General features: G+C 40.9%; 1 protein-coding gene across 5 annotated transcripts in view; it reads right to left on the reverse strand.

Moving 5' to 3' along the window:
- Positions 1-19,019, reverse strand: part of HHIP (hedgehog interacting protein) — a 103,352-nt gene that overhangs the window by 20,436 nt on the left and 63,897 nt on the right. For all 5 annotated transcript variants that reach the window (XM_008267399.5, XM_008267400.5, XM_008267401.5 and 2 more), the window contains exons 5-11: positions 16,169-16,320; positions 15,614-15,787; positions 14,881-15,024; positions 10,160-10,281; positions 7,871-7,994; positions 6,441-6,571; positions 2,203-2,284 (exon numbers count right to left, since the gene is read on the reverse strand). In XM_008267399.5, coding sequence (XP_008265621.1) covers positions 2,203-2,284; positions 6,441-6,571; positions 7,871-7,994; positions 10,160-10,281; positions 14,881-15,024; positions 15,614-15,787; positions 16,169-16,320 — 929 coding nt within the window. The remainder of the gene's footprint in view (positions 1-2,202; positions 2,285-6,440; positions 6,572-7,870; positions 7,995-10,159; positions 10,282-14,880; positions 15,025-15,613; positions 15,788-16,168; positions 16,321-19,019) is intronic.

A 19,019-nucleotide genomic window follows, 5' to 3' on the forward strand; every position in this document is an offset into this window, starting at 1 on the left:
AATTGATGTCTGAAAGTTATTCTGAAAACATTATTTCAAGAAGTCTTGGAGCTTCTCCACTAGAATACAATTAACCTAAGAGTTTAATTTGAGTGAGATTTTTGATATCATAAGAAATGTCCACATATTGTTTTCCTAGTTGATGAGGTTCTTTCTTTAAATTCTGCCTTAGAAGTTTTAGAAAAACAGCTTTGCTCTGACACAGACATCCTGAACATTACTATGCTGCTAATTAGCTCGTGTTCCCAAAATAATCCCGTTCACATACTTAAGTGTCTGCTTATACAGAACTTCAACTCATCTAGGGAGAAATACTATAATAATAAACGCTTGTGTCCAAATTGAAACGGCATGAGGCTCCCAACATATGTTTATGAAAACATTTGCTTTCTTATAGTCAGTTTATTTTGAAATTTATGCCTGTGCCTGTGTACAAGGACAGTGTCTTTGGGACTCTGTTATTTCCCCCACCTTCTGAAAAGCAAACATAAATCTTAACCTTGGCCCCACACATGACATGACTCACCAGAAACAGGCACCATAATGAGAAGTCAGGCCCTCAGGTATGTCACTCGGAGACCACCCTACTAGAGCAGGCCGTAAGATCACAAAGCCAGGGTCCCTTACGGCTACCCTGGTAATTAGACACTAATAATGGGTTGAAGGTGTAAAATTCACCTCCATTCACCGACAGACTAAACAATCCAGCTGAAGAGAGCAAGATTTTTTGTGAGGACAGAGAATTCATTACACCACTACCAGGAAGTTGGCTAACACTTATCAACTTTGACAACATAATGGGGTAACAATGACTATTTTGAAACTAATAGCATTAGATCTGAGTGAAATCCCTACATCTATGAAATATTAGTATGCTGCTATTTTATGAACTAGCATTAATTTGATTTTTCTTCTTAATACTGCCAACATGAACAACCTCCTAAGTGTCTGATTTTCCTCCTCGTTCGTTTCTTTGCTTTTTTTCAAGAAAGACATGGATTTTCACACTCAAACAGGAAATAAGATCCCTGAAGTGGAAGGCTGGACACTTCTCTTTTGACAGAAAATGTGCAGTTAGGTAGAGACGGAATGCCGTCAGCAGTAATGTAGATACCACCAAGAGACCACCTAGAATGAATTAATCTTAATCTTCTTTTTATTCTGCAGAGACCAATGTCAACCTCTATTTCCCTCAGGAAATGGTGTTCTGAGGTGCAGAAAAGGGAGTGGGATTATCATTTTGTTAGAGACTTTCAGAAAAATAGACACTCTTTATCACTTACAACATTTAAAAAAATGGAACTAAATCAATGCTGTTGGTAACTTCCTTATTAGAGTTTATTCTTTTGAAAGCGATGTGAGATTTGAGTAAGTTAATGTAGAAAGAATTTGAAATTTGTAGCAGTGTGGCCAGAGCGTCCCAGCTGTGACTGTTCAACAATACAACGTTGTATCTGTGAGAAAACTGAGGTTTTCTTCTAGTTAGTTGTTTCTAAACTTACGACTCTGTCTATCTGACAACATATAATTTTAGCAGCTTCTGATAGTGCAGATTTCATTCATGAAATTAACAACCGATTCGTATGATTGGAGCTGATCGGGAAGCCGAGTGTGATGTGAGAATGGGAAGAAGTGGGCTGGGGATCAGCACACTCTTTAGAGGATTAAAACATTCAAACCTTCCTTCTGCTGAAGCCCTGAACAAAACCCTTCCCCAGGTTTCATTTGTTTAGTTGCAGCCGTCTTTAGGAGAGCCAGGAGCTTTCAGATAGGCTAGGAATGAGACTCAGGTGTGGACCTGCCGAAACAACTCACCCTGATCACCGAACACAAATCGTGCTAAGAGCTGGAAACGCGTGCCCGTATGTTTCTTGTTTTCTCAAAACTAAAGAGAGTTTATTCCAGCCCCAGAGCCTAATCCACTGTGTCACATAGCGGGGCCCTCCGTGTCTTGCATCTGAGGACCAGGATGCCACAGTGACCACACCGCAGTGCGAGGACCGGGAAAGAGCGGGGAGGGCTGTGTGCGCTCAGGTCTGGCTCCGGGGCTCCCGTGGAGCCCCCACTCCACCCAGACCTGGGCGTCTGGGAAAGGCAGGAGGCTCCTTCCTGGCTAATGCTCATTGCAACTCTTCCGTCACTGATCTGAACGACCTTGCAGAAGACCAGTAATTGACTTAGAGGGATAAAAACAAATCTTACCTTTTGGGGTCTACAATTTTGTAAAGTTTTCCATTGTTTGTCTGGGTCATACTTTTACTGCTTGATAAAATGTAAACTTCCCCTGTTAAGGAGAGAAAGAACAATAAGTTAATTCACAGCATCACAAGACCTTATTTCCAGTTGCCTAGCAGATATGTTCAAAAAGTTCATGGAAAATGGGACTAAAAATAAGTTAATTTTGGTATAAAAAGGTATAAGGGGGGCCAGCGCCGCGGCTCACTAAGCTAATCCTCCGCCTGCAGTGCCGGCACCCCGGGTTCTAGTCTCAGTCAGGAAGCCGGATTCTGTCCCAATTGTCCCTCGTCCAGTCCAGCTCTCTGCTGTGGCCTGGGAGTGCAGTGGAGGATGGCCCAAGTGCTTGGGCCCTGCACCCGCATGGGAGACCTGGAGGAAGCATCTGGCTCCTGGCTTCGGATCGGTGCAGCACCGGCCATGGCGGCCATTAGGGGAGTGAACCAACGGAAGGAAGACCTTTCTCTCTGTCTCTCTCTCTCACTGTCTATAACTCTCTCTCTGTCTCTCTCACTGTCTAACTCTGCCTGGCAAAAAAAAAAAAAAAAAAAAAAAAAAAAGGTATAAGGGGTCTTCAAAAAGTTCAGGGAACCTGCATATTATGAAAAAAATTATGCATGCATTTCAAGTTTCTTGTGCCAAAACAAGTTTCTTTTTTTTTTTCCACAAACTTATAAGTACCCTTCAAATATTTTCAACTCTCTCTGTACCTCTGCCTCTGCCTCCACCTCTAACTCTGTCTGTCTCTATTTCTGTCCATAATCAGGGGGAGTCTCCTGCCTTCAGATCCTGACAGTCTCACACATCCGTCTTCACGGTGCACACTGCTGGCATCCTGAGCCCAATCACTTCTTTCACCCTTTCCTTATGCTTTGGTCCCAGTCTAAGGTCATTGAGGGCTTTTGGAGAAGAAATCACCAAACAAGAGCTGTGTCTCTATCTCTTTTCCCTGAAGAAGGAGAAAGAGAAGGAGGAGGAGGAGGAGGAGGAGGAGGAGGAGGAGGAGGAGGAGGAGGATGGCACCAGCCTCCTAACTGAGCTCCTGTTTCTCCTCTTGTTCTTCCATGCCTGTTCTCAACATACCAGGCACAGCGATTCCTTTCACAGGAGTTAGATCATGTAAGATCGATCATCCTCCCTCGTCTCAACACCCTCCACTGACTCCTCATCTCTCAGAGCAAAAGCAAGTCCTGACCCCAATGGGTCCCCTGTTGTTGCTGGGACCTCATGCACAACCTCTTCCCTTGCCCACTCCTCTCCATCCTTGCTGGCCTCCAGGACTGGACAACAGAGGCACATTCCAGTCCCAGGCTCCAGTCCCGGGCTCCTGCCTTTCGTAGGTCTCCATTGGGTTCACGTATTCCTTTCCTTCAACTTTCTGATTAAATATCACCTTTTCTAACTGCAATATTTAAGGTAGACTTTCCTCAACACCCAAGTCTTTTTTTGCTGTTAAGAGTTTTCTTCCAAGCACTTATTACCAGTTGACATATGGTATTTTTTTTAATTGTTTTTATTGACCTCTTCTTTTACAACACAAATTTTGTAACATGAGTTTAGATGTCTGTCTCTTTTGCTGCTGCTCTATAGCCAGCTGGAACACAGCTTGGCATTGAGTAGGTGCTCATCAAACCTTTCTAAAATAAATGTTGAGTGGACAGATGTTTTTTGATTTATTTCAACTCAAGACTGCAAGATTTTGGTTGCCAAACTGATACCATTAATTGACAATTTCAGGCCAGATTAAATTGGGGGTATTCATTTTTCTTCTTTAGCTTTTAAAAATAAATTGAAATGAGCGCAAACGTTGTTGCGCAGTGAGTTAAGCTGCTGCTTAGGATGCCTGCATTCCATATCAGAATGCCTAGTTTGAGTCCTGCCTCTGCTTTCAGTCTAGCTTCCTGCTAATGTGCCTAGAAGGTAGCCATGATGGCCAAGTACCTCAATTACTGCCACCATGGATAGACCTGGACAGAGTTCCTGGTTCCTGGCTTTGGTCTGCTCCAGTGCTGGCTCTTGTGGGCATTTGGGGAGTAAAGTAACAGAGGGAAGATAACTGTCTCTGTTACTCTTTCAAATAAATAAACATATATATATATGTATATAAATCTATTAAAATAAATACTCAGGGGAGATAAAGAGAGAGGAAGAGGGGAGGGAGGGTGAAAGAAAGAGGCATAACCCCGAAACTCCTGTGCTAGGCTGTGTTCATGAAGATGAAATACAGCAGACGAGCCAACTGTTTAGAGAAGATTCACCCTTGTTTACTACCACTGCTTCCATGTAATTTAACATATAGAATGAATCACACGACTAGGGAATCAGAAACTGTATTTATGATTATATGTTTATAAGGTTTTAAAGTTTATATTTGTTTCTCATTTATGAAACAGTCCTTGATTTAGTCTCTATTTCTCTATTCCATTTTATTATTATGCATTAAGCACACGCAAAAGCACACTCAAATACTTTTCTACTTCTGAAAAGGAAGTTAAAAAAGAGGTTTATACTAAAAACATCATTATAGAAAAAATAAGTTAAAAAGCAGGAGAATATAAGCAAAAGAATTAGAATTTGTCAACTGCTTTATATAGTTTAATCTCATTTAATCTTTATAATATATCCATCCTGATTTTATGACTTAAAAAAAAATTACAAATGCCAAACTCTCAATACTTTGTTTCAAAAGGTGCAAAATTTTACTAATTTTCTTCCATGTTTTCACTTAAATCTAGAAAGTGCCATATTAAAATGCCATTCAGCAAAAGTGCGTTTATTTTCATCAGGAAGTATATCCAAGAAGGTAGCTTTAGGAGAATCAAGATTATATACGCTCTGTTTTCCAGTTCTGTTTCCAGCACACTATTACACGTACACAGGCATCTGGGATATCTTCTCCAGAGGTGGTGATGTTAAGAACGATGATTGATGAGGGGTCATTTGTAGTAGGGTCGGGGAATATCAGAATGCTGCAGGCACAACATCTGAACATTCCCCTGGAACTCTGCTACACTTTAGCTATTTTTAAAATCAGAATTTGCCAGCGAAATTTAAATTACCTAACAGGATGTAGGGGAGAAAAGCTACATCTCTGCTTCCTTTGAGAAGGGCAGGAGAATGTCCATGGGAAATTCATGGTGAAATGCTGGGAGAAGAACAGATGAGACCTTTCTTCTTTGAACAGTTATACAAAGGGACATCAAAAGTTCATGGAAAATGAAATTTGCAGCAAATTTGAAACCCGTGTGTAGTTTTTCCATAATACACATTTCCCATGGACTTTTACAAGACCCCTCATATTCTGGGCATTGAAATGTGTTTTATGTGTTTCAGAGTTTTGCCTGAGTCACTTACATGAGGGAATGGCATGGAACTATTTGGTTGAACTCTCAATTTCATGTAAGAAAATCAAATCTGGGCTTTTAGAGAAAATATTCTGATTTTCATGGGAAACATATACAAGAATATATATGTATATAGTCCTAGAAATTCATCTCAAGGCTAAGGAGCATAGTAGACATGGTTTGTTTCAAGCTTGTTCTTCAAAGGGAGTCACTGTCAAAGCAACATTTATCCCTGTGATTTAAAATAGTACAGAGTAAAATATTCACTCTGATCACAAGTGAATTTCAACTTCTCTTCGCTTATTAAGCTGCATACATTTTGCTGAACATGCTGCGGAATTATTATATGTTAATGCATAGGTCTTCAATGAGAAGATAATTTCTATTGTATTGGGAAAAAGATCGATAACTCAGATTATTTTGCACAAATTTCATGCCTCAGTGGGCAAAAAAACATTAGGAAATAGAGGATGAGTTTCAGTTTCTAACAAATTTTTTATTTCTTTCAAGAGACATAGATAAGTGGAAAGAGTTTTAGTATGAAAATATAATACTCTGATGCATAATCAAAAATATCAATAATCATTTTAAAAATTCACTTCAATATTCAAAAATTCTCTCTATTCCTGACTGCTATTCTTCTGTTTTATTCATTTGCTATATCTAGCATGGAAATAAGATATAAAGACCCCCAGGGAAAGAATACATACTATCTGTAATTCCTCCATTAGGACATCTTTGCTGTAGATTATATTTCTAATCAATGTAAAATAAAATTATTACACTTATTCTTCAGGACAGAACAAAGCCTCTTGAGACAGGAGTAAGAATGGAACTTAATGAGAACAGCTTGCACAGTACCTAACTCATCTTCTCCGAATCCCAAGATGTGACCCGAAAAGTAGCCTCTACAGGAACCGCCAGTCCCAAGACAGAGTGGTTTTTCTTGCCATTGCTTGGTCACGGGGCTTTGCTGGAGAGTTAAGAAATTCCTATGACAAAAAGATAATCAGAAGCCCACAATGAAAATATGCTTTTTCTTACAGACCGCAATAAAATGTTTAACATAAAATTTACAATAAACAGTCTTGCCAGGGACCTGGCTTCAAAAGGGGAAACTAGCAGAACCCATAATGTGCGTCAGAGCTGTGAAGTTCCCATACGCGGAGACAGACGAGCATTCTGTTGGGAAGAGGTCACTGAAAGTACCTGAGTATGAGAAAAGCCCTGCTCTTCATACAGAGAATACTTCCTCTCCAGGACTAGACTCCACGCTGTGCTATCAATCAGAGACAGGGCCAGGGGAAGACCATGGAGTCAGTCCACTTTTCTACTACTCCCTGGTAGCAGCCAAGCATCTCGGCTCTGCCATGTGCCTGAAATGCCAGTGACTTGGGAAGGGAGACTCTTTTTTTTTTTTTTTTTTTTTTTTTTTTTTTTTTTTTTTTTTTTTGACAGGCAGAGTGGACAGTGAGAGAGAGAGACAGAGAGAAAGGTATTCCTTTGCCGTTGGTTCACCCTCCAATGGCCGCCGCAGCTGGCACACCGCGCTGACCCAAGGCAGGAGCAAGGTGCTTCCTCCAGGTCTCCCATGGGGTGCAGGGCCCAAGCACTTGGGCCATCCTCCACTGCACTCCCTGGCCACAGCAGAGAGCTGGCCTGGAAGAGGGGCAACCGGGACAGAATCCAGTGCCCCGACCGGGACTAGAACCCGGTGTGCTGGTGCCGCTAGGCGGAGGATTAGCCTAGTGAGCCACGGCGCCGGCCAGGAAGGGAGACTCTTAGTTCAGAGTTCTTCACAGACTTTCTTCTGATTCTCCAGAATGTGACCTCAAAAATTTAGGCTAAATCTAATTTTCTTGGCCTCCTACCTATAGAGTCAATTATATCTGCTGCTTCAAGTCCTAAAAAGTATGCTGAAAATAAAGATCTCAGCCTTCCAAAAATGTTTACAAGTATTTCTACAGTTCATGTAAAACGAGTTTTCAAATGATTCACTGTCAAGGTAAATGCACGTGGAGGATGAGGGGAAGAGCCCATCTGAAGACTTTGCTGCCTTCAGAGACCACTGCGTGAACTTGATCAAGCCTGTTAACAAAGTTGGAACTCTTCGGAAGTTTCCCAAGTAAACCCTTACATGCAGTGGATTGAAAAGTATATAATAATATTTACGTATGTTCCAGGTCTGACCCCCGAAAGACAGACAATCACTTGGATATTTTCTGACAATTTTCCAACCAATCAATGGATATGTCAATTGATAGAACAAGGTGTGGTATCAGGAAACCTACCCATTCCGATCTCCAAACACGTAACTTCCATACAGTCTTTCAGACTGGCAGCCTCGGTACACGAATCCCCCAACCAAAGGACCATTACTGAATGGCTTGAATTCTAAAAGTGATGGCTCACTTTCTGGAAAGAAACACAGCATTAGAGAAATGAAACCTTTTCCATTGGCCAAACAAGAGATATTGCATAGGTCAAGCAAAAATTATTAGGAATTTAACTCTGAAATGTGTTCCCTGATGTAAGAGATGGGTCCTGGCTACAGATATTTTAGTCACAGTCATTAGTCTTTGCTTATATAGTATCAAACTGTAAAAGGATCTTTAACGACAGTGTAATGAAATGAGAACTTCTGCCTTGCAAATCCTTGCTGTTGTTACAGTAGCCAAGACACACCCAGTTTTCAATGAAGTTAGAATCTGGTTTTTCTAGTAAATTAGAATTTAGAAGTTTTGGAAATCACAGGTATTTACCTTATAACCATAATACTTTAAAAATAAGTTTTAAAATACTGAGCTTGCTGTAGAAATGCTTCTGCATATACTTAGACATCAAGAGAGACCTCTGTCAAATTATATAAACTGTTTAAAAGTTCACACTTTAATGAAAATGAAAGCGTAGTCCATGAGAGGTTTTTCAAACCACATTATTGTATATTTAAGAACACCCTCACTTCATCAAGTAATATATTCATTTAAACTATTTAGCTAGTTTTGCTTATAGAGTTGTGCATTTCATAAAGTATTCTAATAATTTCTTTTGAGTGTCATGTATACAATCATCTCAATCTTTGCATGCACACCATTGAATATTTGAATATAATTCCACTGGAAACCAGTGCAAATTAAAGCCAGTTGCAAATTAATGTGAAATTTACTTTCACATATTTCCTACCAAATACATCAGTATCAACAGGCAACATTTTATGCAAGATCTTTGTGGAAAGATAGTAACCTTAGAGCCCTCTGCCCCTGCTTTGCGATTATGGCGAATATCATATTACAAATAGGAGAAAAGAGAAGTTGTAGATAAGCGGCACGCTGAGAGGCAGCAGGAGTGAATGATTGAGGTCATGAGCTCTAGAGTCAGGCTGCCCGGCTGCCCGGGTTCGTGCAGGCCCTGCCACTGCGTGTTGTGTGCTGTGCCTCGGTGCCTTCGTCTGTACATTGTGACCATGATAGCACCCCTCACATATAGAACGGCTCTGTGAAGAAATGGCGAAAGTGCTTCTATAAGGTCTGGCATGTTGTAAGCACAGTGGACGTGTTTTTAAACTCATAAAAGTAGGACTGTTAATACTGTGACCAGTTTCGGCTGAACCTCAATTAATGTGACTGTAGAGTTTAGTTTAATCTACAGATATGGTCAAAATTCCATTGAGCCAGTGGTTTACTACATTTTTTTTTCAAACCGCATTTTTCTCTGGTTTGGCTTTTATGACATGCACCCCCTCACACACACACACACACAAATACCTGAAAAAAAATAAAGTAAAATAACTGAGTACCACATGAACTAACACAGCTGCTTCATTCCTGGTGCTAAATAAATATCTGTATTGAATGAGTAAATAGAAACAGCAATCAATTTAATAATCTTAATCTAGTGTGTTCCCTGGATCACCATAATATTTGAAATATTACTTCCTTCCAAAGGAATAAATTCTAAAATATTGAAAAATACTAAGTATTTTGGGCTTAATTATTATCCAACTTTATATTTTCACATGTTCTCTCTAAATATTCGAGTAATCATGTTATTAAAAATAATGCTTAAATCTCCCCTTGGCTTGTTCTTACAGGTCAATGATTTCGCTTTCTCTAAAATAAACAGCTTTTTAGACATTACATTCTTATTTAAAGCACTTATAATTTTCCTAATTGCTGAGGCTAGTATTGAGAAATATCTTACCTTTAACACTTGTTTTTCCTCTTTATATAAAATGTTAGGACAAGTTCTCCCTTATTATGTTAAAAAAAATAGAAGTTATTCAGCTTGATTCTCAGATGAGCAAAGAATAAGCTCACTTTGGAAGGTCCAGTGGGTGGTTTTTTTTTTTGTTGTTTTTTTTTTTTTTTTTCCTGACCTACCAAAAACTATGGAGTCCAGGTGAGAGGTAATTAACCCAGTGGGACCCTTAGGGCTTGCAGGGTTGCTGGACCTTGAAAAAGTGAGGGACAGCGTTTTCTTGCTTCACAAATGGTCATTTTGCAGAACCCTTTTCTCTTCAATTAACGAACTGAAACAAAACCCAACATACGGCAAAATCAAAAAAATTATGCTCTGCTTACCATAATCCTTCCCCTTTATTATCTGTAGGATTCTGGCTGATGATCTGTTTTTGCCATTGGAGTCTGAACAAAGTATGGTTAAATTGATATTTATATCGGTGGGATGCCGATCCACAGCGCATCTGCACAAGAGAGGGGAGGACACCCATTAATTCCCACAGGGGTATCTTCCAGTCTCAGACTGGAGATTCCTGACACGGGAAGAAACCCTCTGTGGGCTGGCCAGGATCCTCTGGGCAATTTAGTTTGGATCGCCTAGAAACCACTGAAGGAAACATCCTGATGTGTTTGTTTACTCTGCTGAAGCTTAATGATCTCTGGGGTGTGTTTCTGAGTTTCTCTTAGTATCTCCTCCTGTTATGAATGGGCACACTGTCCTAAGATATTTGTTGGTGTGTTGTCAAGGAATTATCACCTGTATGGTACATTGGTTAAGTATTATAAGTAGGACCAGTGTTCTCATCAACCCACATCTGTACCATACCATCTAATACTAGTTGTAGTATCAGTTTTGTGTTTCTTACATGGAGTTGCTACATTCTAAAAGTCCAAGCTGCTCTAACAACAACAACAAAGGTGCTCTGATTCAGGGAATAAAACTGATCCCCACAAGCTCTGAGGCCTTTTAGATTGGCTCTGTCTATATATTTTCCGCCCCTAATAAAGGGACCAGAATATCTCTGTGACTTAAGTCACGGACTGGAAGCTCCATGAAGGCAGGGACCATTTCCAGGTGTATCTCTGTATTCCTATAACATAGATAAAAGCCAGAAATCAAGGAAGGCTCAGAATTTGTTGAATGCTTAAGGCAATGAGGAACCATGAACTGAGTTTGGACTGGGGGGAGAATGACGTTGAACAATTAGATTAAAAAAAAAAAAAAGGCATTCATTTGAGAGAGAGACAGACAGATAGACAGAGTGAGCTCCCATCAGCTGGTTCACTCCCCAAATGCCCGTAACAGCTGGGGACTGGTCTGGTCTATGATTGGAAGCTGAAAACTCAATCCAGGTCTCCCACATGGGTGGCAGGAGCCCAGTTTCTTGGCCATTCACCACTGCCTCCCCGGGTCTGCATTAGCAAGAAACTGGAGGCAGGAGCTGGAGGTGGTTACTGAACCCAGGTACTCCAATGTGAGACACGGGTGTCCTAACCAGTGGCTTAACTGCTAAATTAAACACCTGCCCCCATTCAACGTAATTTTTAAGGTTCTCACAAATGTGGACAACAGGCTTGCATTATCTTTAGATTTCTCAACCTTGGAACTATTGTCATTTCAAGCCAGATGAATTTGGCAGGGGCTATCAAGTGAATTTTAGGATGTTTAGCAGCATAGCTGGCCTCTACCAATGATGTGACAGAAACAACACACCCCAACCCCACCCTGTCCCTGTTGGGAAAACCAAAAATGTTTCCAGATGTTGCCAAATGTCCCCTGGGGGCAAAAATCATCCTGTGGAGAAACACTGTTTCAGGCCAACAAAATACATTAATTACTTAAAAACAAAACAAAACCATTGGGGCTATTAAGTAAATTAAGAAATAAAAAAAAAAAAAAAAACAGAGAGTGCTGGATCTCAAGAGACCTTAGAATTGTGTAGCAATTATTAAAAACAAACACCGTTGGCCCCAGATGATTCCATTTGTGATGGGGGAACCATAAGCCTGATCTGCCAAGGATGGGTCCCTTGTTCTGCAGCACTTAGTTCCTTTATTGTCTTTGAACTCAGTGCTTCACAGAAGACAATGCCTGGCAGGGGTCGGGCACTCTCACAATAGGACCCAAGGTGCAACTTAATCCACAACAGGTGAAAGAATACTCCCGTCTTACTTTCCTTTTGAATATGGAGAAGCTATGACCAAAAGAAGTTTGACTCATTCCCAACAAGAAACAGCAAGTCTGGAGAAGAGCCAGTGGCTGCGGTTGTGAGCTCTGGTCCACTGAGGACTAGCTGTCCCTTCTCTGCAGGACACACAGTGATGGCAGAGAGATGTCACTATCCACAGGTGCAACATCAAGAGCAATGGAAAAGTAAGCCATGGACTTCAGGGGACTGAGACATGTCAGTGTCAGGTTATAAGTGTGCCACTCGATGAGGTGATGCCGATGGGAGAGCTTTGCATGTGTGAGTGGAGGAGCTGTGTCAGAAATGTCCATATCTTGTGCTCGATTTCTTTAAAAAAATTATTTTATTTATTTGGAAGGTAGGATTAGAGAGAGGGAAGGGGAGAGAGAAAGATCTCCATCATTAGTTCGCTCCCCATATGCCCACACCAGCTGGGTCTGGACCAGGCAGAAGGCAGGCGCCCGGAACTCCATCCTGGTCTCCCACGTAGGTGGCAGGGACCCAAGCACTTGGGTCATGATCTGCTGCTTTCCAGGCACATTAGCAGAGAGATGAATCAGAATTGGAGCAGCCAGGACTTGAACCAGCACTCCTATGGGATGCCTGCACAGCTTAACCCACTGTGCCACAATGGCAGCTCATTTCTGCTTAATTTTGTTGTGAACCTGAAGGTGCTTTAAAAACAGTCTAGTGGGGGCTGGTGCTGTGGCGTGGTAGGCTAAGCCTTGGCCTGCAGCACTGGCATCCCATATGGGCACCGGTTCGAGTCCCTGATGCTCCTCTTCTGATCCAGCTCTCTGCTATGGCCTGGGAAAGCAGTGGAAGATGGCCCAAGTCCTTGGGGCCCTGCACCCACGTGCGAGACCCAGAAGAAACTCCTGGCTCCTGGCTATCCTGGGTTCTAACCAGCTCAGCTCTGGCTGTTATGGTCATTTGGGGAGTGAACCAGTAGAGGGAAGGCCTTTTTCTCAATCTCTCCCTCTCTCTATCTGTAACTCTACCTCTCAAATAAATAAACAAAATCTTAAAAAAAAAAAAATTCTAGTAAAACAGGGGTCAGGGGACTGATGCTAGCTACCTCGGAGCACTGTTGAGAAGCCTAAAAGGAGACAAGGTACCCAAGATACTTAATTCAGTACCATGCAGCCAAGCACTTAATAACAGTCAGCCAATACATGTTTTAGCTTCCTTTCTGCTTTATTAAATCTTCTCCTGCTTAAAACACTCCGGGAAGGTGGCAGAATATAAATACTGACTTTTCCTTCAGCCCTCTGCCGCCAGTGGCGGTCAGGCCTGCCCGGGCATCTTGCCACACAGAGGGGCTGGGAGGCACCTCAGCCCGTGTTTTTGCTCTGAGGTTTTAGGACCCCCAGGAAGGTTGCGAGAAAGCTCCAGTGGGATTGTGGTGACTCAGGCTGCTCAACTTCAAAGTGCTGCTTTGTGGTGGTATCTGTGAATTCTGAGCTATAGGAATGGAATGTGACAGTTTCCTCCACATCCTGAACCCACCTTAAGTATTCCCTGTCGCACAGATTTTAAGATCTGCTGAGATGCCAAAAAGGAAATGAACTGTAGACTTAGGCTTTGATGGAGGGGAGATGAAGGGCATGAGGGATTATAAAAATAAAAAGTTCGAGAAATATTCACCTTGCACATAGTGAACACTCAATAAACATTAAATGGCAATAATAACTTAGCTAGTAAATGAATGAATATGGCCAGATACCCCTAGTATGAATAATAGACCACAGACTGGATAAAGCTTTCATCGTAGACCTTCTAGAATATACTTCATAGAATTTTTAAAGTGTGCCCCACATTTCTCACTCTACATATTTCTCAGTTTTCCTCTCCTTATGATTCATTATAATATAGCAAGTAATCATTATAAATGCCTTCAGTGTTTGTAAATTTTTTTCAAGTAAAAACGAAAGTTAACATTCAGCTCAATGCCTTCAAATTGACACCACATCATCCTGTGTTAAGTGAAGCTGTGATAATAACAACTGCAATTTATTTAAAACATAGGAGGAGTCAGGCACTGTATTTTGTGCTTTTCCAACAGATTTTTATTTAACCATTGTAGCATCCCTGCAGGGATATTGGTATCACCCCCATCTAATATGTAAGTGCTTGGGTTTGAATGTGTCCCTAAAATCCTGTAGTGGAAGCTTAATACCCACTCCAACAGTGTTAAGGGGGGGGGGCCTTTAGGAGGTGACTAAGTCATGAGGACTTTGGCCTCACGAATGGATTAATGTTGTCATTTCAGGAGGGGGTCCCTGATCAAAGGGTAAGCCCAGCCCCCTTCTCTTCCTTGTCTCCCCTCTCCTTGCTCTTTCTTGCCTCTTTGCCTTCTGCCATGAGATGATGCAGTGAGAAGGCCCTCACCAAATGCTGAGCAGATGCCGGTGCCATGCCCTTGAATTTTCCTGCTTCCAGAACCACGGGCCAAATAAACACCTATTGCTCATAAATTCCTTGGTCTGTGGTATTTTGTTATAGCAGCACAAAAATGACTAAGACAATACATAAATTAAAATTGAGAGGGATTTAAGGAAATAAATCAGAAGGTTTACTATCTCAAAATTGTTCAGATTGAAGCTTTTGCCATTATACCAGTCCAACAATGTTGAATAATAATCTCGCAATGCTCTGACCTGACTTTTCTCCTTGTGTGTGTGTCCTCCTTGTCTAATCTGCTTCACACATTAATAGAAGAGGGATAAGCACTCTCCCAGGTGGTGTAGTTTTAGAGGCACACATCTGGATGTCACCCTTGGCTGCACCATGACCCGACATTCTCATTTCTTTACCAGTGCCAAATCCCAGCCTGGCTTTACAGCCAGTACGACGACAAGTTTGAGTTCTCACCTGCCTGGGTCATGGAGCCCGTGGGCAAAGACTTCAGGAGGCTGGTTGGTACTGTTGAAGTGTGGGTTGCTCCTCGGGATGGCATACGGCACGTTGCACATATCTGTGTCCACATCTAGCCTTAGCACTGAGCCTGTGAAATCACTGAGAGATTGAAAGACAGTGTAAGTACTTTATGTTCTGGTTAAATAGTTCACCTAAACTAAATGTGGGGAGGTTTCCCAGTGGATAAAAGGACCATCCCTTATCTAACACAAAATGATTCAAATTCTAAGGGAGATGAAGCCAGAGACAGTGGGTTCCAGAGAAAGAACTGCATCAAGGCACAGTTTGATGGTGGACGAGTACTGTGGCTCTAGCAGTATACCACTTTTTTGCATTTGAACTCTTCTATTTTTTGTCAATCTATGTATTTCATGTCCTGCAAGGAGCTAGTCCATCATGCAGAGCACTGAGAGGCAGCATGGATGGGCTGGCGAGCACCTGCATCTCATCATCTCAGCTTCGGGCATAGCACAGGCAGCCCCACAGCACAGAACCGCACAACCGTAACTCGCTTCATGAGAAAGTGAAATATCACACCAGCCCAGTTGCGAATTCTTCATCTCGCAGATGCACACAGATGACACATCTAACCACAGTGACATTTTAATCCAAGATGGCTCTTGAGTCGCTGGCTCAGTCCCCTTTTCCTGGCACTTAAACATTTTACCATTAAGAGAAACTTCTTTACCTTAGCCCATCCATTTCTTCCATATCATCCAGTGTGATCATCCCATCGCCCAGGATGATGTACAAAAAGCCATCAGGGCCAAAGAGGAGTTGTCCTCCCAGGTGCTTTCTGTGGAGTTCTGCAACTTCTAGAAACACTCTGGCTGTTCGCAAGTCAACTTGATGGGGGTTTTTCCTACATTGTGCGGAGGAAGCAACACCAACACATAAGGTTACTCCATCATAAACAGGACACAAATAAGGAAGCAAGCATCTGGCAGGTAAGTAATGAAACATACACTGGAAATGGAGCTAATCAAAATTACTGAAAATTTATGTGATTTTTCTAAGTTATGGAAGTAGCCTGAAAAGTTAAAAGACTGAGGAAAAGCACCAAAGCCATCATTTTTCTCAATTTCTCTGAAAGACACACAAGGGGTTTTCAGCTAGCTGGAGCTTATGGTTTAATGATGGTTTAAAAGCTAATTATTTGTAACTTCAAAGCAAACAGTTTATGAAGAGACGATGAGAAAATAAGATGAAAGAAGGCTTATGCTTCAGTGCATCCGAGTGATACCTGGATACTGTGTATTCCACAACCCTGAGAATGTGGTCATGAGGCCCGATAGCCCACCGTTCTTGGTTGGTGGTATAAGACACATAGAGCTTTCCATTTTTCTTGTAATTGGGATGGAATGCGAGGCTTAGCAGTCCTCTTTCATCTCCTCCCTGCAGTCAAATGAAAAACACAAAGAATCGTGAAGTTAATTATGTTCTTTATTGTGTTTCAACTGGAACCCCAAAAGAGTCTCTTTCTTTCTTCTGGATAATCTTTGCTCAACCTCCTTTCTTTTCTTCCTTGCCTACTGCACAAAAAAGGATTATAAAACATTTCACTTTGTGGAACTCTTTAAGGGTTAGAACAAGACAATTGTCTTGTGTGGTTATCTATGCGCAAGAGTCTTACACCACTTTTGTCAAGTGATTTGTGTATGCAATCTTGGGAGGCTATGGAAGACAAGTTTAAGTGCTGGGAGGAATTCTTTCCTGGGTTACTAGGTTGCTTGTAGTTCATGGAAGACAAATAAAAAGGTTCATAATCAACAGTCACTTCTAATCCAAGTCTCCAAAACCTAAAACACAGTGTGGGCTGCCAACTCCCACTGTCTTGGCAATATGTTTAGAAAACAGTTAAATTGCTTGTGTAATATGTAAACCTTTGTTTTACCCCGGAGGCATCTACTTCAGTTGTCACAACGATGGTGGTCTGTTCATCACTGCACGGTAACAGGCAGCCTTGGTCTATCTATATTGAAATGAGGAATTTTTACATTCACCCCTTCCCTCTTAGGGTTTTTCTTTATAGGAGGATGATGAAGTGAGAGGAGAGGGCCAGGCCAAGGCTGAGGTAGGGGTGGGAGAAGCACTAGAGGGGAAAGCGGACACTAGGAAATAAAAGAAAAATCCCAAACAACTTTCTTTTGTTATTATATGAATGTCAAGGATTGTATACATTAGACATGCCAAATGCTATAACAATTAAAACATCATCATGTTCTTAAATAGAAAGGCATTTTATCTTTATTTTCTACTAATTCAGCCTGTTGAAATTCAATATGGTCTCAGTATGTTTTATCCCAGATGTAGTCTAGGAATTTCTATCATGAAATCAAAGTATGTAAAAGTATCTAGATGAGACTTAATGTTTGTATTGTAGCAAGCCGGCGAACACTTCTCTGTAGTCTGATGAGTTACCCACAGCGGAGACAATCACAACACAGACACTGAATACTGCAACTGCCCATAGTACCTCACCTCCTTTATTCTGGCAGATACCACCACATCTCTGAGGGCAGAAAGCTCTGAGAAGTGAGGCCTTCTGATGTGTTAGAAGAAGGGGAAAATAAAAAAAAAAAAAAAAACAACTAACACTGCCACTTCTTCACAAGGTCGTCATTGGTAATGGAAGAAATCTCGTGTTATTATCCCATAGAAGAGCATGTGTTACGAGCAGAGAACTGTTTGCAGTTAGTATTCCACATGGATTTGAGATTTAAAAGTTTTAGGCATGGAAGTTCTCTTTTAATAAACATTGTTTGATTTGTTTCCTGGCTTACCCTAACTTGCTTTTAGATATATACCATCCAACGTGGAAACATCCAAACTTTGAGAGTGTGTAAATAATAAAGTGCCTGCAGATAGCCCAGATAGTGCATGAATTATTACTCCTGTGTCAAAAAGTCAACCTTTTCGCACATCAAAATACGCTTAATTGTAATTTTAGTCATAAGGGTGAGACTCCAATGACTATGATTTATGAATGAGCTTTTGTATTTTGGATTATCTTGTTATGATGGTTTTAATATTGGCTTGATGTTACTGTTTTTCTTCTATCTTCATTAAATAAGTATCTCTTGGCTTTCTTATAAGACGCTGGAAGCTGGGATGTGGTGTAACTAAGATTTGATTGTCAAGAAGCCACTGCACATTGAAACCTCTTTACCGGATTCTACAAGGAGTCCAGGATTGGGATCGAGTTTGTGATTAATTCCTCTCCTGAATATATTTCCCTCTAAAGCTGTGAGTGCAGGTTAAGTCCCGCGTGCCCACTTCACACCATGTTTGTGTTCCACAATAAGAAGCTTTTGTTGAAAGTCAGTCTTTGTAGTTTTCAATCAGATCATCAGAAATACCATTTGAATTGGATAGCAACATGGCTTAAAACTGTGCTGGTTGCTTTTCAGGAAGAGAAACATAGAATTAATGCAATGTAGAAAAACAGATGGGAAAAGAGATTTAAACAAAACTACAAGTGATAAAAGACAATTGTTCACTTTAGAGATATAGGTAGCACATGAATGATTTGGAAGATTGTTGACATTTACTAAAGTGCCAAATATGGAAACAGGATGAAACATGTGAATGATGGGGAAAAAGCCACCAAAAAGCAATTTTTAAAATGTGGTTAATATTGTAATTTTTAAGTTATTTTTTATATTTAATTAATATATGATCTCCTTTTTTTTAACCCAACTTCCAGATGTAAAGCAATGTTCTCTGGTTGGTTCAGGAACTTAATTAAGTCATTTCAGAGAAATACTTTCATAATTATACTGACAAAAATATTTAATGTATTATGCAAATATCCTAGACTGCCTCTCAAAACTATTAAATTTATACACCAGTGTTCAGAGAGTAAGAGGGGCAGATATACTCCTGCTGTGCCAGGAGATCAAAGTATTGATAGACTCACATTTCATTTGAACTGGCCTTCAGAGTTATGTTGTCTATTTAATTAAAATATGTTGCTGCCAAATCATGATTTAACTCTCAAATGCAAACCTATCTTTGAGGTCCAGATCATTTTTCAAGATCTATATGGAGAAATGTATGATTGGGCGTTCGAAGAGTTAACTTTGGACCAGGGT

This window comes from Oryctolagus cuniculus, chromosome 8, assembly GCF_051225735.1.
Source record: "Oryctolagus cuniculus isolate XC-2025 breed Fujian yellow rabbit chromosome 8, ASM5122573v1, whole genome shotgun sequence".
Taxonomy (NCBI): domain Eukaryota; kingdom Metazoa; phylum Chordata; class Mammalia; order Lagomorpha; family Leporidae; genus Oryctolagus; species Oryctolagus cuniculus.